We start from the raw sequence: 18,545 nt of genomic DNA, 5'->3' as shown, positions 1-18,545 counted from the left end.
AGTCTATTGCTGTCAAACATGCAGACAGTAACAGCAGGGATGGAACACATTTTCCTTCGAAATGACGCAGCAGAAGCCTTGTGTGTGTGTGTGTGTGTGTGCGTGCGTGTGCGAGTGCCTGCGCGTGTGTGTGTGTGTGTGTTAAAGTAATACATTTGCATTCTCTTCTTCATTCACCATGGTGTTTGTCCCCCATAGGGGTCTAACATCTGTGCCATGCTTATGGGGAAAGCTGCATAATGGGAACACTTAGATGGGCCACCTGCATATTATGGCTTGCGCAGCCATTGGTGATATAACAGAAACATGGAGAGTGAGTAAGAGAGAACAACTGCAACACCACAGTGTAATTGCTTGATGACTTTGTCTCCGAGGAGGTTGAATGACTGTATCAACATAGACGGTTCATTGTTACGTTGCCAACTCCTTGACGGAATTTCTCTGTGGTGGAAGCAAAAAAAAAAATCAATTTCCCACCTTTAAACCTTACCCTGTGGCAGCAGTTGAACTGTGCCAAGAAGAAGAGGTATTCCTTTTCCATCACAAGAACAATTACAACGCAGTGTGGGTAAATGCGGGTGCTGTTGGAGATCAATCACACTTTGATGCAAATCAAATGCCAATAAAAGCACAAAAAGCTCCCCTATTCACATTTGTTTGATTTGACAGTGCTTGCTATATTAATGTCCTGCCAGCCTAATGTAAAGTTTACCAACAGCTAGTCAAATGCAAAAGCTCTGAACATGAAGTAAAACAATGTGTGTGCTATATATGTTGTTGAGTATCGTGTGTGCATGGAGTGTAATCACATCTCTATATTGCCATCCTAACAGAGATTATTTTTAAGGAAGCAAAACATATTTAGGGATGGAACTGGGGCCCTGAAAGGCTTAACGAATGGGTCCTCATCAAATGTGATTTAATAGCATGTTGGATCAATAGGATAAGGGCTGGCCTGGTGAACATTTGCCTACTCCAAGTTATTATTGGGGTTGAATGTTCGAGTCAGCGCCCTCCTTTTCTTCACCTTTCTTTCCAGGCATCTGGACTTTTCTGCACTTCCTGGTGTGGATATATTCCCTCCAACATTACTGGCCAAGTTCAATGGGCCCACCAACAACATTAACATTGCAAAAAAGAAAAAATGAATATTGGCCAATCCAGGGGAAGGGGATTACAGTTTAACATTTTACTCGTGCAACAATAAATAAATGTGTTTTTGTTGCTTTAATGAGTACTATTGATTAGTTAGGTTAAGATACAATGTGGTTATCATTGCCTAAATGTATGATCCATGGGCCCCTCCATGCAGCTTGCCCCCAGATTGAACACTTACTTATCATTCAACAAAACCAATACTGAGCACAAAAACAGAGGGTTACTGTAGAGGTAATGAAAATCAGCTCATAATTTCCTCTATTCTTCGGAATAAAATAACACTCTTCTACACTTAAACGTACAGCCCCTCTGTGTTCAAACAAAAGGTGACTTTACTGCAAATAACTCGAGGTCGACAGATGAGGTGGTTCATGCACTCTTTCTCCCTTGGTTAAGAATTACTTAATTGCGCAAACAAATTACGAAGTCTGTTCTTTTACAAAACAGAGCAGCGGGGAAGTCTTCCATTCCTTCAACAGCACAGTGATTATTTTGTCACAATAAGTAGAGAGGTTCGTTTGGGTAAATGTAGAAGCTTCGAAATCACACTCATGTGTGAATAAAACCAAAGTATTTAATCTCAATCTTTATATTTAGAGTATGTATTATAACACAGTCTTCAGGAGTGTTATCTCCATATGGTCAATGAGGGAAACACCTGACATTTATTAAAGAAGTGAACATTTTTTTTATTTTTAAAGGACAGTAAAGTAAAGCAAGCTAACACAAAATGTGCTCTAACTCTAAATGTTCTTTGTAAGCATTTTGGAAAAAAAATTGATAAAAGTGGCTTCATTTTCTTCTTGGTACATTTTTGGTTCATGTAAATCTGGTATCAAAACAACCCGATAGTAATCCTCTACTTGTGCAGGCTCCCATCACACACAAACAAACACACACACATGAACACACATACATAAAATTGGGTGGTTGGCAGCTCTCAATGTCGAGTGCCAGGTTTTAAAGTGACTGGATCGATACAGGGGAGTGAATTGCCAATTTCAGTTTGTTCTATTGAAATGGGCTGGTGCTGCATTCTAGAGGGAGAGCACCTGAAATTGGCAGTGGCAGAGTGGAATTGGATTGTAAGGAAAGAAAAGAGTGAGCAGAATGATCAGGGAACAACTTGGATGTCAAAACACATACACATAGGACTTCTTTGGTCACTGATTCACACATGGTATCCAAGCCAAATTATGGAGACACCTATGAAACCCTGTCCTTACACTGAAGGCTCACCTATCTGGACCCACTCACACACTCTCACCCACAGCTCAGCTCGGCTCCTTCGATTGTATCACCCATGGCAATCAAGCTCTGAGCTGGAAGAGTGGATGATTGTGTCTCCAGATAGTGAAAAGCTCATTCAGCTGATCTTCTCCATTCTGTTTATTGGGATGACATGGACTGAAGCCATCACCGAACTACAGCATGTATTGGCATTGATGGATGTCTGGCCAGAGAAACTGTACACAATTTAAGCCATAGATTTGCAGTCCTTTCTAGCCCGACAAACTCAATCAACAGGGTGGAGTTCAGCTGCTTTTGAGGCTGCCCAAGTTGCTCAACTGCAGAGGATTGTTGCTCTTTCTGGGCAGCTCGAATAAGGAGCCCAGGGGTCTTCATGTGCATGACATCATGTTTACATGTGGATTTCTCAAGGCAAACAGGGGAACTATTTGCATGTAGGCTGAAAGAACACTGCCTGCTTTGGTTTTCTGCAAGCCCCGGCAAGTCCAACATGTGTGAGGACCAGAGAGGAGGTAGTGTCCTCTGCTGCTGACCTGTTTCGTGATGATGATGGTGGCATTGTGTCGGTGTCACTGCAGAGGGTGCAGTCATCTGTCTTCACCCAGCAAAGCCTGCTGAGCATTGTTACAAGACAAAGACGAAGTAAAAAAATTCAAAGCTCATAAAACGGCTTATTCTCTCTTAGACTTTTGCAAAAGAACAAAATATTTTTTACAATATATTGAAGGTATTAACACAAAGATTTACAGTAACAGTTGCCAATGACAACAGTTTTGCAAAAATCGGATACTAAACTTAATCTTGGTTGCCATCAGTGGCACTGGCAAACGGATCATATCATTTAAAGGAAAATGAACTATATACAGCAATACTTACATCCCAAGAACAACAGGTAAGTATTACTATGAACAATTAATGGTTAATAGCAATTAATTAAAAAAATAATTAGTTATATTCACATTTTGCAGGTATCGTTGTGTCTGCAATGAAACAATATAGCACATGCAATGATGTGTCCACTGGTCTTCACTCATTAAGTGTTGGCTGTGATGTATTCCAGCAGAAACTGTACAACATGAAGCTTGAAAAGCTATCCATTAGTTTCCACATCCTTTTATTTAACATGATTTGCAATCTGATGTATAACTGCAGAGTATCTCAACTAATCCAAACGTAAGGTGATTACACATGGCAACCAAAACCTCTTAGAGGAGGAATGTATAACATTGTACACATAAATAAAGCAGAAATCGAGTATATCCTCTGTAAATGTCTCAGTGTCACGACTGTCTACAGAGTGAGAAGCGTGAGTCCCACCAACTGTACTTGGACTATGAAGCTGTTTTGGCAAAGGACTAAAGAAAAGAAGAATAACATAGCCTTCTCACTGCTCTCACTGTTTAGATCACAGTCATTCCGTGTCAATGTATGTGCAATATGAAGCTATGAGTTAACCAAAGTGTGCTAACATTAGCCTGCTAACACAACGATGCAGGCCACAGGCAATTGTGGTTGGAGATGTGCCACTGGAGGAGAGCGGAGGCTTCAGAATAGCCGAGGTGTCACCAAACAGCAATTTATTTTGGTTTAATGCTGGTGTACATTCTTCCTTTAAACTGTAGGGTTGTTAACACTGCTGACTGCTTGGTGAACCAGGACATTATAGACTAAATCCAGACGAATTTGATGTCTTTTTACACACACTGCAAAATAAACAGTTTTTGTTTCTGTTGAATGGCCAAGTCTTGGTTTCCCAAAGTGACATGCAAATCAGGGTCAGGCCTGAAACATGTGGTGATGCATCTGAAGCTGTTGAGCAAAATGCCAACAAATGCCAAAAGAAGTATAACCCTTTGCTCTTAAGCATTTTAGTTACACTAACAACAGCTCCGCTAACATTAACTAATAAATAACAGCCCAAATGCATGAATGAATCATAACTACCAACCAGACGCCTGTTGTATCGTCTTCAATGAGTAACACACGCTGCTCCCTCACTCACCCGAAATGGATCAATGCTCTTTCACCCACACAGGCAATTCTCCCCGTTTGAACTGTGATAAACACTCCTGCAGTTCAGTATGGTTTGTATATGTGTAAAACTGACTGGAAACATTCCTTCTGTTGTTTGAATGGCATAAAAATGGCTCTTGTACAGTCAGTTAATTCTCCATAAAAGACACATACTCAGCTCTGCTGCTCATCCCACAAATGCATGTTCCTTACATGTGGCACAAAGGGAAATAAACATGCTTTCCAACGGTATAAAATTAATTGCAAAGAAGCATTGTTACATCAAAGAAATAATCTACCAAACACAAATGTCCTTAGTTTTTGTGCGATGTTTAAATGTGTATGCACAAGTGTTTCCATAACTGGGAGGCGGTGGGGTTACTTGTGCTGACTCACAACATTCATAAACTAACAATAAATACACATTTATCTCTGGGTAAATAATAAAAAATACTGGCCAACACACACACGCACAAACACACACATGCACACACACACACACACACACACACACACACACACACACACACACACACACACACACACACACACACACACACACACACACACACACACACACACAGAGTGAAATCAACGTGATAGCAGGACTGATTGGACCAACCTGATATGTGGATTTAGGCCGCAGTTGTTTCCTCACACTGTAGATGGTTATCCGACATTTTATAGCTTTGGGGTGTGCATGCTGAGACTGTCAAACACGCACACACACACATATCATGTTCATACACACTCTGAGCAGTAAAGGAGTGCTGAGCCCCTGTGACCACAATACATCCCGTGGATTATAACACACAATCTCACTTGAACTAAGGAGCACTTTGCCCTGCCCGTCGGAGAGAGCCGAGGTAAGACTGCAGTTGCAGGATGTTTGTTCGACTCAAAAATGACTTGATCTGTGGTTTATTTTATGAACATTATCCCCTACATAAATAAAAATCCTTTACAAATAGATTATTCATCTGTTGATACAGCATGATTGTCCATAATGATGCAGGATTATCTTTACTGTGATGCTGTAGGGATTCATTTTCGATAACACTTTCATCAATGTCTGAAAATCAAAACATTTACCTTGAGATATCTGAAAGCACTGCAGTAAAACTTTATCTTTAAGACGCTGCTGTAGCTGGCAGGTGTTTGTATATGCAGGTCACTCCACATTTGAGTGGACACCCCGAGTTTGTTAATGATAACGCGGGTTATGTGCAGCTCTTTGCCAGAGGAGTAAATAATTCACTGTAACTTGCTACACAGCCTTGAAGAACAGATGTCTGTGTAGGCCTCTGAATACTGATGTGAAGCCAGATTTCTGTTTTTTTTTTTCCACAGCTACTCTACACTGATACATATTTTTTATTCCAGTCTTGAACGTAATTACAGATTACAAACCTTCTCTTGGGCTGACTTTCATTTTTAAAGACATGTCTCAAAGTAACCACTGAACTTAAGGTATCAAGTACAAGTTCAAATGGAATATCGGATACTATTCTAAACCTCCTGTGCTGATGGGAGGCTCAGCAGTAAAGCCACAAAGTACCCATGTGTGTTGCTAATTGTGGGTATATCACATTTATCACAATGACTGTCTAATATAGGATAAATCAAATGATGGGTTGTTATTGTTGGAGGCTATTTTCAGGTACATATCTAAATGATTTATAGATAGCGTCAGCGTGTATTTTTCTGTGTGTGTGTTTCTTAGTGTTACATTTCAAGTTTACAGGCACTTTTTAGTGACTCTGTATGATACAGAGGGGGTCATGCTCATGTTCAGCGCTCTGTCTCTCTCTCTTTGCCCTCGCCTGCTCTTCACAGCACATTACACCTGGTGGCTATAAGCTTCTCATTCAGCCAAATAGACACATACCCACACATACACATACAGACATTCACCTTGTTTTTGTCTCTGAGAGTACACTGGAGTGAAGCCTAATTGCTTGAGTGATATGATGGGTGCCTTTGAAAAGACTAGACCTGGCCTGTCTGGAAGATTTGTCAACTCCCTGATCCTATGTTCCTGTTTTTCTTCCCATAACTGTTATATTATTTATTTTAATGTGAGTGCCTTTTTCTCAACACTTTCCAAGAGTCCAAGGTTAATGCAAGGAAAATATGTGTGCGTCAGATCTGTTTACCATATTTTGGTTGTTTTGTGTGTGTGTGTGTGTGTGTGTGTGTGTGTGTGTGTGTGTGTGTGTGTGTGTGTGTGTGTGAGAGAATGTGTATGTCCTGCCATTGGGCCTCATTAAGCAAGGGAAGTTTGTTAGACCTTTGAGACCTTGCCTTAAGAAAACTTGGTGTCATTATTGGGTGTTAATGATGTTGGCCTCGGCAATCACTCACTGTGAATGTTTGTGTGATTGTGTTTGTTAGATGGGGAAAAGGCGCTTCTCCGGTTTGGAGGTGATCCTCATGGTCATGTTCGCGTTGATGTCGGTGGCAGCCGTCACTCTCATTGCTCTGTTTGTCACCGGAGAGCCTGGGAGCCTCAAAGATGGTAGGTGAATATTAATGCAAATACACAAAAATGCATAGGTTAACTGTCACACAACTGAACACATTAGCCCTGAACCCTCACCATATCCCTTCTGCTTTAGTGAAACTGCGCAAGCTTGGTATTCTCCACCATCAAAAAAGGAGAAGAAGCCTTCTGGAAACTTCCAAATTGTCTTATGCAAGCTAGCTAACCACTGATATGTCCTGGAGACAATTGTGTGTTGTTAAGAGTGATGAATGTGAAGACTCATAAGCTGGTAACCTTCAAAAAGGTAATAAAGCACATTTTCCAAGGTGGATAAGACCATATTTGCTAGCAAAAAAGGTCCACCTTAACTTTTTCTGTCTGGAGTTTGAGGCCAAATGTTAAAGTCTAGCCTTTACCGACACCAAAGTTAGAGCTACCAATACCACACATTATTAAAGGTAATCATCCACCCACACGGAAGATATTTTCAGCTATAGTTAAGAGAAACATGCACTTAGTAATTATGTCTCCCTTAACAGTGACAAACAATGCCATGCCTGAAGCATGGCATTGTTTGTCTTGTCAGGGACGTCCAAATCTGTGTTGAATATTACATTGTGAAGAAGAACTGAACTGCTAAAGCTCGCAGAAAATTCCTATGGTAATTTAGGGAACCTTTCTCATCACTGTGGCATTGCTAACAGTCTGGTTAACAACATACACGCTTTTCAACAAAGCCTCCTAGTGGTCATTGTAATTGTGAATGGAACAAAATGTATAAAATATTGGACACAAAATTGTTATGCAACCTTTTTCTTCTGTTCATGAGAGCTTTAATATCATTGTTAACATCACTGGGTTCTGGCTTTTGATTTTTTTTTTTTGTAAATTTTTAATCTTTTGCAGAAACTACTGAAGAATTTGTTCCTCAGTGTCCCAACATTCCTCTGGCTGAAAGAGTAGACTGTTTCCCTGATGCCGGAGCCTCTAAGGTATGAGTCACTTTCAGTGATTTAAAGTTATATTTGTGCTGAAGGTTTTCTAAATACCTTGAACAAAAATGGGTATTAAGAAGGAGTTGACACCTGCCTTCCTACTTGAACAGCAACTGTGTGCAAAGCGAGGATGTTGCTGGAGCCCACTGGATGAAAGAAATGTTCCCTGGTGTTTCTTCTCCACCAACCATGGATACACCGTGGAATCAGTAGAGCGTCCCAGTGCTCATGGTAAATCCTTGTTTCCTCTTACTCTACCCTGCTCATGGACTCGCCAGCAGCTGATGAAAGCATTTGACTTCTATTCAGTTAATTTGTGTTGCTCCACATTCCTTCAATCTGTCAGTCTGTCTTCCTCCCATCATTTCCCCTCTTTTACTTACTTTGCCTACGGCATGTTTTTTTTTAAATGAAATATGACATGGATGGCATATCAGAAAACATGATTGACTTTTGCAGCATGCAGGTTTTTCCATTTTCTGCTTGATTTCACTGTCACATGGAACTCAGTTATTGTGTACAAGCAAGAAGAACTGTTGGAAATTTTAAATCTCAGCTACATCACTGTCGAGCCCGTCTTAATAAATGAATGTAAAAGAACAATATTCAAACATATCTGGGAAATTGTTTTCTATTTTTAAGTGGTGACATTGGAAAAGGGGTAAATGCTTATAATTAAAGCAACAACCCACTTGATCTTTTGTTTTTATTCATGAAGGCTAGATGTTATTTAACAATGAGTTGAACAGAGAGAGCAGAGTTGAATAATAGTTGCTTAGTCTGTAGGGACTTGGGCTGGGGACTGGAGGGATGCCGCCAACTGCTCGGGGCGCAAATCCCTGTGCGGCCCCCTCACTCAGACTGCATGTCTGTAGGTCCTGCTTGTGCTTTCTGGCCTATGCGTGCATGCGTTTAGCATGTTTCACAATAAAATAATTTCCCTCTGGATCAATAAAGTAAATTAAATTAATATATATATTTTTTTAAATGAGCTCACTTCTTCTCAAAGTCTAACTCTTCTAAATGGTTTACACTTCTTCTGCCATGGAACTGCTCATAGCTGCAATGCAAATCACCCACATTTACCTCAGAGGCACCTGAGGACTGTGTAGGCTCTGTAAGCATGATGTACCCTTTGATCTTACTGGTAAATGAATAACCTGGCACTACATCTGTGTTTGAGTGAATTCCCTTCCCAGCTAACCTGGTGCGTGTTCAGTAAGGTACTCCAGGGAGGACTCTAGTGTTGAGTAGTGTGAGTCACTGATCATTGAAAGGAAAATATTTTTTTGAGTAATGTTTTATAAATGAATACAATTATTTTGCCTGAATTACTTAAACTGTTGGTGCACAGCTTATCCAACAATTATTCTTTGAAGGTTAGGATTAAAGCTGGATTTGTTGTGATCATTAGAAGCAATGCTCAGCTATAAAACCACAAAAAAAAAGGTATTTAAAAATAGTTGTAGTGAGTGTGTAAGAGATGTGTGCATATATTTAAGGGGACATCTGCAAGTCTTGGCCTTATATTTGCTTGGCAACTAGAAGATATTTCAAGAATTGTCTGCACTCACCCAAGAAACAGTTTAAGAATGCATTTCTGTGTTTCTCCAAAACGTGTTGTTTTATGCACAAATGAAATAAGTATGGTATTATAGGTAGATTTGTGAGCCCTGGAGTGATTGTAAGCACGTTCAGTTGCCTTCTGATTGAGTCCAGATGGCAGTTTTCTTTGTGCTTGGCTAAGCTAGCTCACTCCTAGCATTGGCTTCAGATTTATCGCACTGCGTCAATCTTCTCGTCTTCCTCTTGGCAGGAATGACGCTTTTGTTGAAGCGTTCTTCTAAAGTTTAAGCAAGATATAACAATGCCAAACAAATACAATGCAGTTTCTTTCATTTGACGTTTTTGTGAAACAACAGACAACATGTAAAACTACTATGATCTGGTTATTTTCTGAATGATATTGTGTAAGAGTAGTTCTGTGTATGTGTCTTTCTGTCTTTATTTTGGGGTGTTAAGTAACAATGAAATATATTTACTGATGTTGAGATTGTAACACTGAACTGCTGTTTTTATTTTTTATTTATAAATGCTGCAGTTGTTAAAGCCCAGCTGAAGAGGATGGCCTCCCCGTCGTTATTTGGGGCTGATGTGCAGGAACTGGCATTTCATGCAGAAATGCAGACAGACAAAAGACTACGATTTAAGGTACATACTTTTTCTCACTCCCCGCTCTGCAAACACATTTTGAGGGCAACAGAACTTGTTCGATAAATCACCAGTCAGATTTATTTCAAAAGCATGTCCTTTTTTTAGGGCTTGTTTAACCCCCATGCTGTACAAAAATAACGAAGTACGACCATGACCACGAGATATAAGGCCACGCTCACATTGCCCGTACATTTGTTTCCTCTCGTCAGATCTACGATGCCCACAGGCACCGGTTCGAGGTCCCCCACGAGCACATCAGCAGTCTCACCAGTGACCCTTCCAGTTCCATCACAGACACCCTGGAGCTGACAAACAAGCCCTTTGGCCTAACTGTGCGCAGGAAGGAGAACAAAAAAGTCCTGTGAGTGCACACTATATGTTAGTCCTTGTATATAAGAACAACAGGAGCACATTTCATGTCATCTGACGGTATTGGAATAAACACTGGACAATTCATATTGTGGATATTGAACAAAATAACATTATTCACATTGAGGCTTGCACTGCATTGCAACACATAATATACTATAAACATAGGGTATACACTAATGCATAGCTGCACCTGTTTAGAGGGATGCTTGTATTTCTTAGTCGATTTATTGTTGCAGCTTATTGTTGTGGTGAATATCATCAAGTGCATACTAAAAGCTGTGTTCCGAGTTGTTTACATAGATGTTTTTCTAAAGGCTGCCATAGTGCCACAAACAATATTATAAGATGAGCTGAGCTGTTGAATATTTAATTCCGTGTTTGACCTTTTGCTACTCTTATACAGTTGTTATCCACAGTACTCTCACAGTGTGTTGCAGAACTGAGGACTGGCAGTTGTCAATAGATTTGTATAGATTTTTTATTTTTTTTTGCTGGCATGCCATTTGATGAAATCATGTCAGAGATACTCAAAGAAAAATCACATTATCATGCATTATTCCTCATGGTGACATGTAGCACCTTCCCATGTTAGTTTCCCAAAGCAATAAGTGATTATGCTCATGTCAATCCAGGCAAGTTTGTGAGCCCTGCAGGGATACTGCAGTGATCAATTACCCAAATATGTGTGTCTATGTATGTGTGGGCATACAGCTCACAAGTAGGAATGGGAACAATCCGATCTTATATTGGTATCGGGTCCGATATTGAAGTAATTAACGTATGGGATATTGGACTGAGGGAGCCAATCCACGTCCCCAATCAATTAATATGGTTGGGAACTTTAAAGATTCTCAATCTCACACAGACTCACTTTGAAGACATTCAGACTCAACTGTGCCCACATATTGTCTCCATGACGACGTTCACAAGAGATTGAACAGCTCCTTCTTTATGATAAAAAATACAACTCTTACACTTCAGTTTAAAAGATTTAATTTTAAAAACCTGACAGCTGTTGCTACTTCCTGTTTGTATGTGAAGCCAGCACAATGCAATGCCATATACTTGCCTGGTATCTTTTTTGGTAGCAATACTTGGTTTACTATAGCTTTCTGTAGCCTTACACATACTCCCGACAACAACAACATTATTCGCTTCATATAAAAACTTCAGAATCAGTATTGGTATGCATCTCTTCTCACAAGCTTCATATTGAACCCTTGGCATTACAGTTATCATTATTATCATTGATTCTATGGATAGGGCACCTTTTGATAAATAGTTGCTTTGAGGACACACAACTCCATGTTTTTTGTTTTACTTTTAAGATGTGATGCATGTACCATAATCTTGACATCAACACTAATAATGTATTGCACATCGCTGCGGTTAGTTTGTTGTGAATCAGAGCTGACTGCCAATTACAGGGCATGACACATTTCCTCACGAGGCAAACATTTATCTCATATCTAGATGACTCAGAGGTTCCTTTACTGGAAAGGTGAAAGCCACAGTTTCTCTTTTGACATTTGAGCGGGGATTGTGCCACTATGATCAAACCTTTAGTAACTAGCTCTTTGTATTGGTGTCAATCGTTTGAGGTGTTTATCTGCCCTGAGTATTTTATCTGATTGTCCACACTACAAAAAAAAGACAACCTCATTTTACTTGTGATATGTGGTTTCATCACATGATGACCTTTGGCTTCTCACATAATCTTACATCACTTATACGCGGCATTGTCTTGTTTTGCATATACATGACCTTCAACCAGACTAAGAGGCTGTTGAGAAGATTAGTTGTTCAGTAATCAAATCACTCTCACTTTACTCTCATAACCCTGTCTTATGAGGCCAGTTGTTATGTGAATCTCCATAATTCCTCCTGGCTCTATGTCCTTTTTTAAGTTACAGGTCAGATTTAGCTTCTCATATTTAACCTATAGGACAAGAAAAAGATTCACAACCGTGATTGACGGTCAACACCTTCACCATCGGACAGGAGGCCGATATTGAGTCCATCACTGGGGAGAGGATCAAGGCGCGTGTAATGCGTGACCGCAAAAAGCTGAAGGTCTTCTAAAGGGAATCGAGTCAGTCACAGAACTGATGGATGGGAGCACAATTGTCAATACATTTTGCTTAAAGTCAAAGTAACTTAGTTGTTTTAGTAGTGCTGCATCCAGACTCATTGATGCCACAAAGTATGAGTCAGACAACAACTTGAACAGAGTAAATTAAAAACACACCACACCTTAAAGTGCCTTTTCCTGCTCTTGAGGTCATTATTGCTTTCAAGAGCAACATTTATTTCACTTGTTTTATGTTTTTACAACTGTTTGATATTTCAGAATCACCTAAGCAGCATTTGATGACTTTATTAAGTCAATACAGTTGGGTGATAACAAGGTTAATGGACATATGATTGCTTTTTATATCTTGAAACGTTATCATGAATTCTTTTGGTCAAGCATCATTTCCTCCAACTATTCAAAGTTTTATCAACAAGTACATGGACTATGGGTTACCATTAACACCCAGCTCTTTGACCTGCCAGGCGAGTGTGTGGATGCTTCCTTTTGTAACAAAAGAAGCTACTCAAATGTAATTAGTCATTCTTCATTCAATTTGAATTATTTACTTAAGTTAGTTTATTTCTGGTAATGTGTTTCTCTCATGCGTTTGTGTGCATAACTTTTAATTTAATTAACCGCAGAATTAAACTGTACTTGTCCATTATGTCACTATATCTTTGTTTGTCTGCTGTATATGGTTGGAGTTTAGGCTTAGTATTTCAACCACCGGTGTATGTCTTGTTTTGAAGGCTGGAGAAAAGCTACCCAGAGGGCTTATTAGAGCTTGATGGGATGGTCTGTCTTCTCTCTGTTTTTTTTATTTCTACAACTCAACTCCTCCACACGTCCTTGTCTTGTTCCCACTCCCACTCTCCTCTCACTTTCTTTCTCCCTCCTTTTGTCTCTCACATTTCTTTCTCTCTCTCTCTCTCTCTCTCTCTCCCCTGGTCTGTCGTTCCCACATACCCTTGCTCTTTCTCACATCAGTCTGTCTTCTCGCCTCCCAGTACTGACTTGTGCTTTCATTTTCTTTTTTTTTTTAAATATATTTAGGTTTGACACTACAATGGGCCCCCTGGTGTTCGCTGATCAGTATCTGCAGCTGTCTGCTAAGCTCCCATCCCATAATATTTATGGCCTTGGAGAGCATGTGCATAGACATTATCTTCATGACACATACTGGAAAACCTGGCCAATCTTCACCAGAGATGCTTTCCCAAATGGGGTGAGGAGTGCACACATGTACATAGTCACTTTTTTTAAAGACAAACCTATGCACACATATCTACACATGCATCTGCATCAATACACGTCAATCCTAATAATACTCTGCTGTGTGTCAGACATCATGTGTGTTCAAAGGCTTAGACTTGACAGATCTCAACATGCTGTGTGTGTGCGAGATGCATGTTAACATGTGCCTGCAACATGTGTAATTCTCCTTCCCAAAGGGTTTATAATTGAAGGCCTTGTAAGCTGATTAGGTGGTGAAGTCAACCCCTCAGTCTCAATACGTCTCTTGCATCCCTCGTATGCGTCACAACCTCTCCCATTTGTTCCTTCATCCATCTGTCTCTGCTTCTACCCTGCAGGGATCCCACAACCTCTATGGACACTATCCTTTCTTCCTCTGTCTGGAAGATGAGAGTGGAAAGTCGTTCGGGGTCTTCCTCATGAACAGCAACGCTATGGGTAAAGATGTACACATAATGCAAGCACACGCGATAGAAACAAACAAATACACCCGTTTTATGGAACGGAGCCGATTACCTCAGAAGTATACAGGAGCAAAACCACCTGCTTTTAAAAAAAAAAAAAAGGCAGCACATGTAGAAAAAGAAGAGAATAGATACACAGCCGAAATGTGGACATTCAAACACCGACTCAGTTACAGAGCTCACAGTGCACCTTCGATACATCAGGAACTCAAACAGAAGATTAAAGTAAACCATTTCATCGCTCTGTGTAAAATGAACCAATCTAAGAAAATATTGTGTTTCAATATTACAAAATATTTGTGTTTCATTCTTTAGAAGGAGATGAATGGAAGCATTCACAGTCCTAAAAGAATAATAAAAAAAAAGCAATATTCTCAGAAAAGAGGTGCTGCAGGAGCAAAACTATTTGAGAGAGATTTAAAGAGTTATGATTTATAGTTCAGAATGGTATTGGGACACGAGTCGGCAGAGTTTCCATCTCTGGTGTCTTTTTTTTTTTTTTAAGAGGTGACTCTGCAGCCCGCTCCTGCTGTGACCTACAGAACTATTGGAGGAGTCCTTGACTTCTACATTCTCTTTGGTGACACACCGGAACAAGTGGTGCAGGAATTCCTGGTGGTGAGAAAAAAAAAAATGTCAAAGTATTTAGGGAGTTTCCTCTGCAGAGTAATTCAATTTAAAAACATGTCTCATTGTGTTGTCCAGCTCATTGGCAGACCCATCATTCCTCCCTACTGGTCACTGGGTTTCCAGCTTTCTCGGTGGGACTACGGAAGCCTGGATGAGGTCAAGAAAACTGTTGAGAGGAACCGTGCTGTGGGCATCCCATATGTAAGTTTTTCAGCCTGCTTAGAAATTGTGTTTGTCTTCGAGCCTAGGTGATACAAGAAAACGTGGGTTGTAAAAGTTTTAATCCCCCAGATCAAATCTGAGATACCACAAATCCCATGTGTCCTTGTGTTTGTCACGTTCAATATCTAAAGTGTTAGTGGTAAATGTCCGGCATATCAATCCCTGTCAGATTTGATTAATGCTTGTGTTGATACTCACAATAAAAAGGCCCAATAAACTCATATCAGACTTGCTGTAAGGTGGTGACGCAAGTTCACACGTGTACCTTGACGGTGTGAAACCTAAAATCTGTTACTTGAAAACGACACCACCCAATTCATCAGAAGTGAGAGATAATTTTCAAGATACTATAGTCAAGGAAATTAAACCACGAGACTGCTTTTATTGACGTACTTTGCAAAGTCAGAAAAAATAAATCTGGGGACACAATCTGGTCAAATCTTTGAATGCAAGATATCTATGTTTTTTTTAAAACTTGTTTTATTTACATTTTTCAATAAAGTCACAAAGATTTGTAAATGACAATGATACAGTTCTGAAGTAGTTTGTCAACAAACCCATAGTGCGGTGTATTTCTTTAGCAGCTGTATGGCATTTTGTGGGTAAGGTAAAAAAGGAATCCAGCTCACCTAGTGCACACCTTGTTAAATTGTGAACCACTCATGCACTGCTGTGTGTTTCCAGAGGCGAGAGCCTTAACCGCTACACTATCTGCACAGACGTGATGTGGAGGTTGAAGCAGGAGTCGGACAGACAGTCAGAGTGATAGGGATGGCCTTTAGCTTAGACGGGGTAATCCAGCTTTCTGTCAAATAATGAAGAGTCTGCCGGGCTCTACAGGTTCAATCCCGGGACAACTATTTTTCAAGCATCGCTGAATGTTAGCGCTGATCAAAGATCAATCGACCGAAATTCTTTCATTATCTCATTCGTCCTGATCGGAATGTTAAAACTACTCTAACTGCTCTTCCATTCTGAGACACTTGATAAATAACAGTTCTGGTTGACATTTTGTCAGGGATGAGCCTCACATCTTATCTCCGTCTAAGCCGGCAAACTAGTAACTATGAAAAGTCCATTCCACGCAGGGCACTGATGTTTGATGTACCTTCTCTACCGTAATTACTAAGTAAACTCTGAGCTTTAATCTTTATATGCCCCCAATAAAACACTTCAACTCTATCATAACTCAGCAAAGACTGCTCGAATCAAGGACACTGTTTGAACTCTGCCTTATTTAAAGATCAAACAAAAACACATTTCAAACCATATCAATATTTTACTCTGGTAATCTCCAATCTTACTTTCATAGAAAAAGACATTAGGATGCAGCTGCTTCCTCTCCTGCCGTACTCAGGGACATATTTGATAACCATTAGATAGACCACAAAGGGCATTATCACATTCTCCCTAATACGTCTGGAGCTGATTACCATTAGAGGAAGGATCTGGCAGAGCCGTCCAAACCATCTGCTCTAGTGATATGAAGTAGGACTTTGCCAGACAACAGACAGACAGGGAACGAGCATAAAAATCACACCCTGACCAAGAAAAAAGAAAGACAGAATGAAAGATTGTGTTAGAATTCCCTTCGTCCTCCAAAGGTTTAGCAGCACATTAACCTGTTGTTTGCACTCACACCAGGTCTCCAAAAGCCCAGCAAAGGACGGTCAAAAGACAAGCTAGCAGTTTAACACATTTGTTCACAGTATAAATGCTTAGCAGTGATTTTATTAGCCATGCTGAGACTGGAATTTACTGTGTTAGGATGATGCATTACAGTGTTATTGAAGGTGCTGAATTTTTGAGTGGATATGTCCAAGTCTTGCACAGAAGAGGAAGCATGACTGGATACATTTAAGAGGTATTACCAAGCTCAAAATTAGCTTGTTTTATTCATGCAAAATGCAAATGAGAAAGCCATGCCAGCATTTTAGAATTTCCAATTAAGCTTTGAATATCAAAAGGCATGTATTTGGAAGTAAACTCGTCAGTGTATGCATACAACATTCTGTTTTTCCAAAAGATCATCTAATTGCAAGACTAGGACACTGATTTCTTGTTGAAAATAAAATATGAGTTTCTTATAAGTTTTTTTTCTCCATTCAGGACATTCAGTACACTGATATTGACTACATGGAGGATAAGAAAGATTTCACGTATGACAAAGCCAAGTTCAGTGAGCTGCCTCAGTTTTCTGAGTACCTTCATGAGAAGGGTCAGAAATACATCCTCATTCTGGTAAGAACTACTTCACTGTCGATATGCAATATATAGCCTACAGTTTACATTTAAACAAAAAAGTTACCCTTAAAAGTACCTAACCTTTCACTTCTGTTCCTTTTCTAAGTAGCATACTTGAGTGAAAGCTAATTTCATTAGGCAAGATATTCTTGTATTTTTGTCTTGTGTAACACCAATCAGTAGGGATTTTGCACATTCCAATTTTTAAATGTGGATGAAACAGGCAGCCATTCCATAAAGTTTGTAATGAAGGTTCCATACTGTTTTTCACTGGCAGCTCATGTGAAACAAACAACTGATTTTCTCATGTTTTTTTTTTCTTTTGTCCCCAGGACCCTGCAATAGCTACAAGTAAGAGAGTAGGGAACACACCATACGAGTCCTATGACCGTGGCACTAAGAAGAATGCCTGGGTCACTGAATCTGATGGGAAAACTCCTTTGTTAGGAGAGGTGAGCTTCCTTTTGGTTCAAGACACAAATAGTGTATACATATACTCCCTGGTTTTCCTCCTCTGGCATTTTCAACACCAACCCTCCATCCAGTGTACTTGTCTTTATCTGCATTTTTTGTAAGTGGCTTGTCATATAGTTGTAAAGTCCAATCAAGATGTCTATATGGGTCAACCCTAATGCTGCACAGCGCAGATCAAATGCAAATGACCTTGTATGTTGAAGGCCTAGTGAAATATGTGACCATTTTGCCAAAAGGGGTAAATGCACCTTTTATACCTTTCAGCCATGACAGGGACATAGCAGTAGTATCTGCAGAAATGGGCTTACCAATAAGTTTGGATCTAGTTTATGTCTGATCACCATGATATATTCATATCATGGAGGGGCGGCTTTGGCTCGTTGAGTCAGTCGTCAAGCGGAAGGTTGGGGGTTCAATCCCCAGCTCCCGCAACAACATTGGTGGCGTATGCATGTGTATGGTTGGGATTAGTTACTTCTGATGATCACTTTACATAGCAGCCTCTACAGTCAATGGGTGTGAATGGGTAGGTGTGACATGTGGTGTAGAAGCTCAAGTGCATTTACCATTTATAAGACGGATTGCTTATAATAGGACATTCTCCAGAACCAGCTATATTACCATGTAACTGATCTACTCCTTACTATTTCAGTGAATGGTAAATAATTTAGGGTCAAATGTAATTTGATCAAGGT

General features: G+C 39.9%; 1 protein-coding gene across 1 annotated transcript in view; it reads left to right on the top strand.

The window, feature by feature from the left end:
• Window positions 1-5,151: 5,151 nt before the first annotated feature.
• Window positions 5,152-18,545, top strand: part of si (sucrase-isomaltase) — a 67,909-nt gene continuing 54,515 nt past the window's right edge. The window contains exons 1-12 of the mRNA XM_061046260.1: window positions 5,152-5,288; window positions 6,817-6,940; window positions 7,814-7,899; window positions 8,013-8,133; window positions 10,004-10,113; window positions 10,326-10,477; window positions 13,616-13,787; window positions 14,155-14,254; window positions 14,786-14,898; window positions 14,986-15,111; window positions 17,242-17,373; window positions 17,709-17,828. Coding sequence (XP_060902243.1) covers window positions 6,817-6,940; window positions 7,814-7,899; window positions 8,013-8,133; window positions 10,004-10,113; window positions 10,326-10,477; window positions 13,616-13,787; window positions 14,155-14,254; window positions 14,786-14,898; window positions 14,986-15,111; window positions 17,242-17,373; window positions 17,709-17,828 — 1,356 coding nt within the window. The 5' untranslated portion in view covers window positions 5,152-5,288. The remainder of the gene's footprint in view (window positions 5,289-6,816; window positions 6,941-7,813; window positions 7,900-8,012; window positions 8,134-10,003; window positions 10,114-10,325; window positions 10,478-13,615; window positions 13,788-14,154; window positions 14,255-14,785; window positions 14,899-14,985; window positions 15,112-17,241; window positions 17,374-17,708; window positions 17,829-18,545) is intronic.

This window comes from Labrus mixtus, chromosome 9 (genome assembly GCF_963584025.1).
Source record: "Labrus mixtus chromosome 9, fLabMix1.1, whole genome shotgun sequence".
Classification (NCBI taxonomy): domain Eukaryota; kingdom Metazoa; phylum Chordata; class Actinopteri; order Labriformes; family Labridae; genus Labrus; species Labrus mixtus.
Note: the sequence above shows the minus strand (reverse complement) of the source record. Positions and strands in the feature narration are given on the sequence as shown.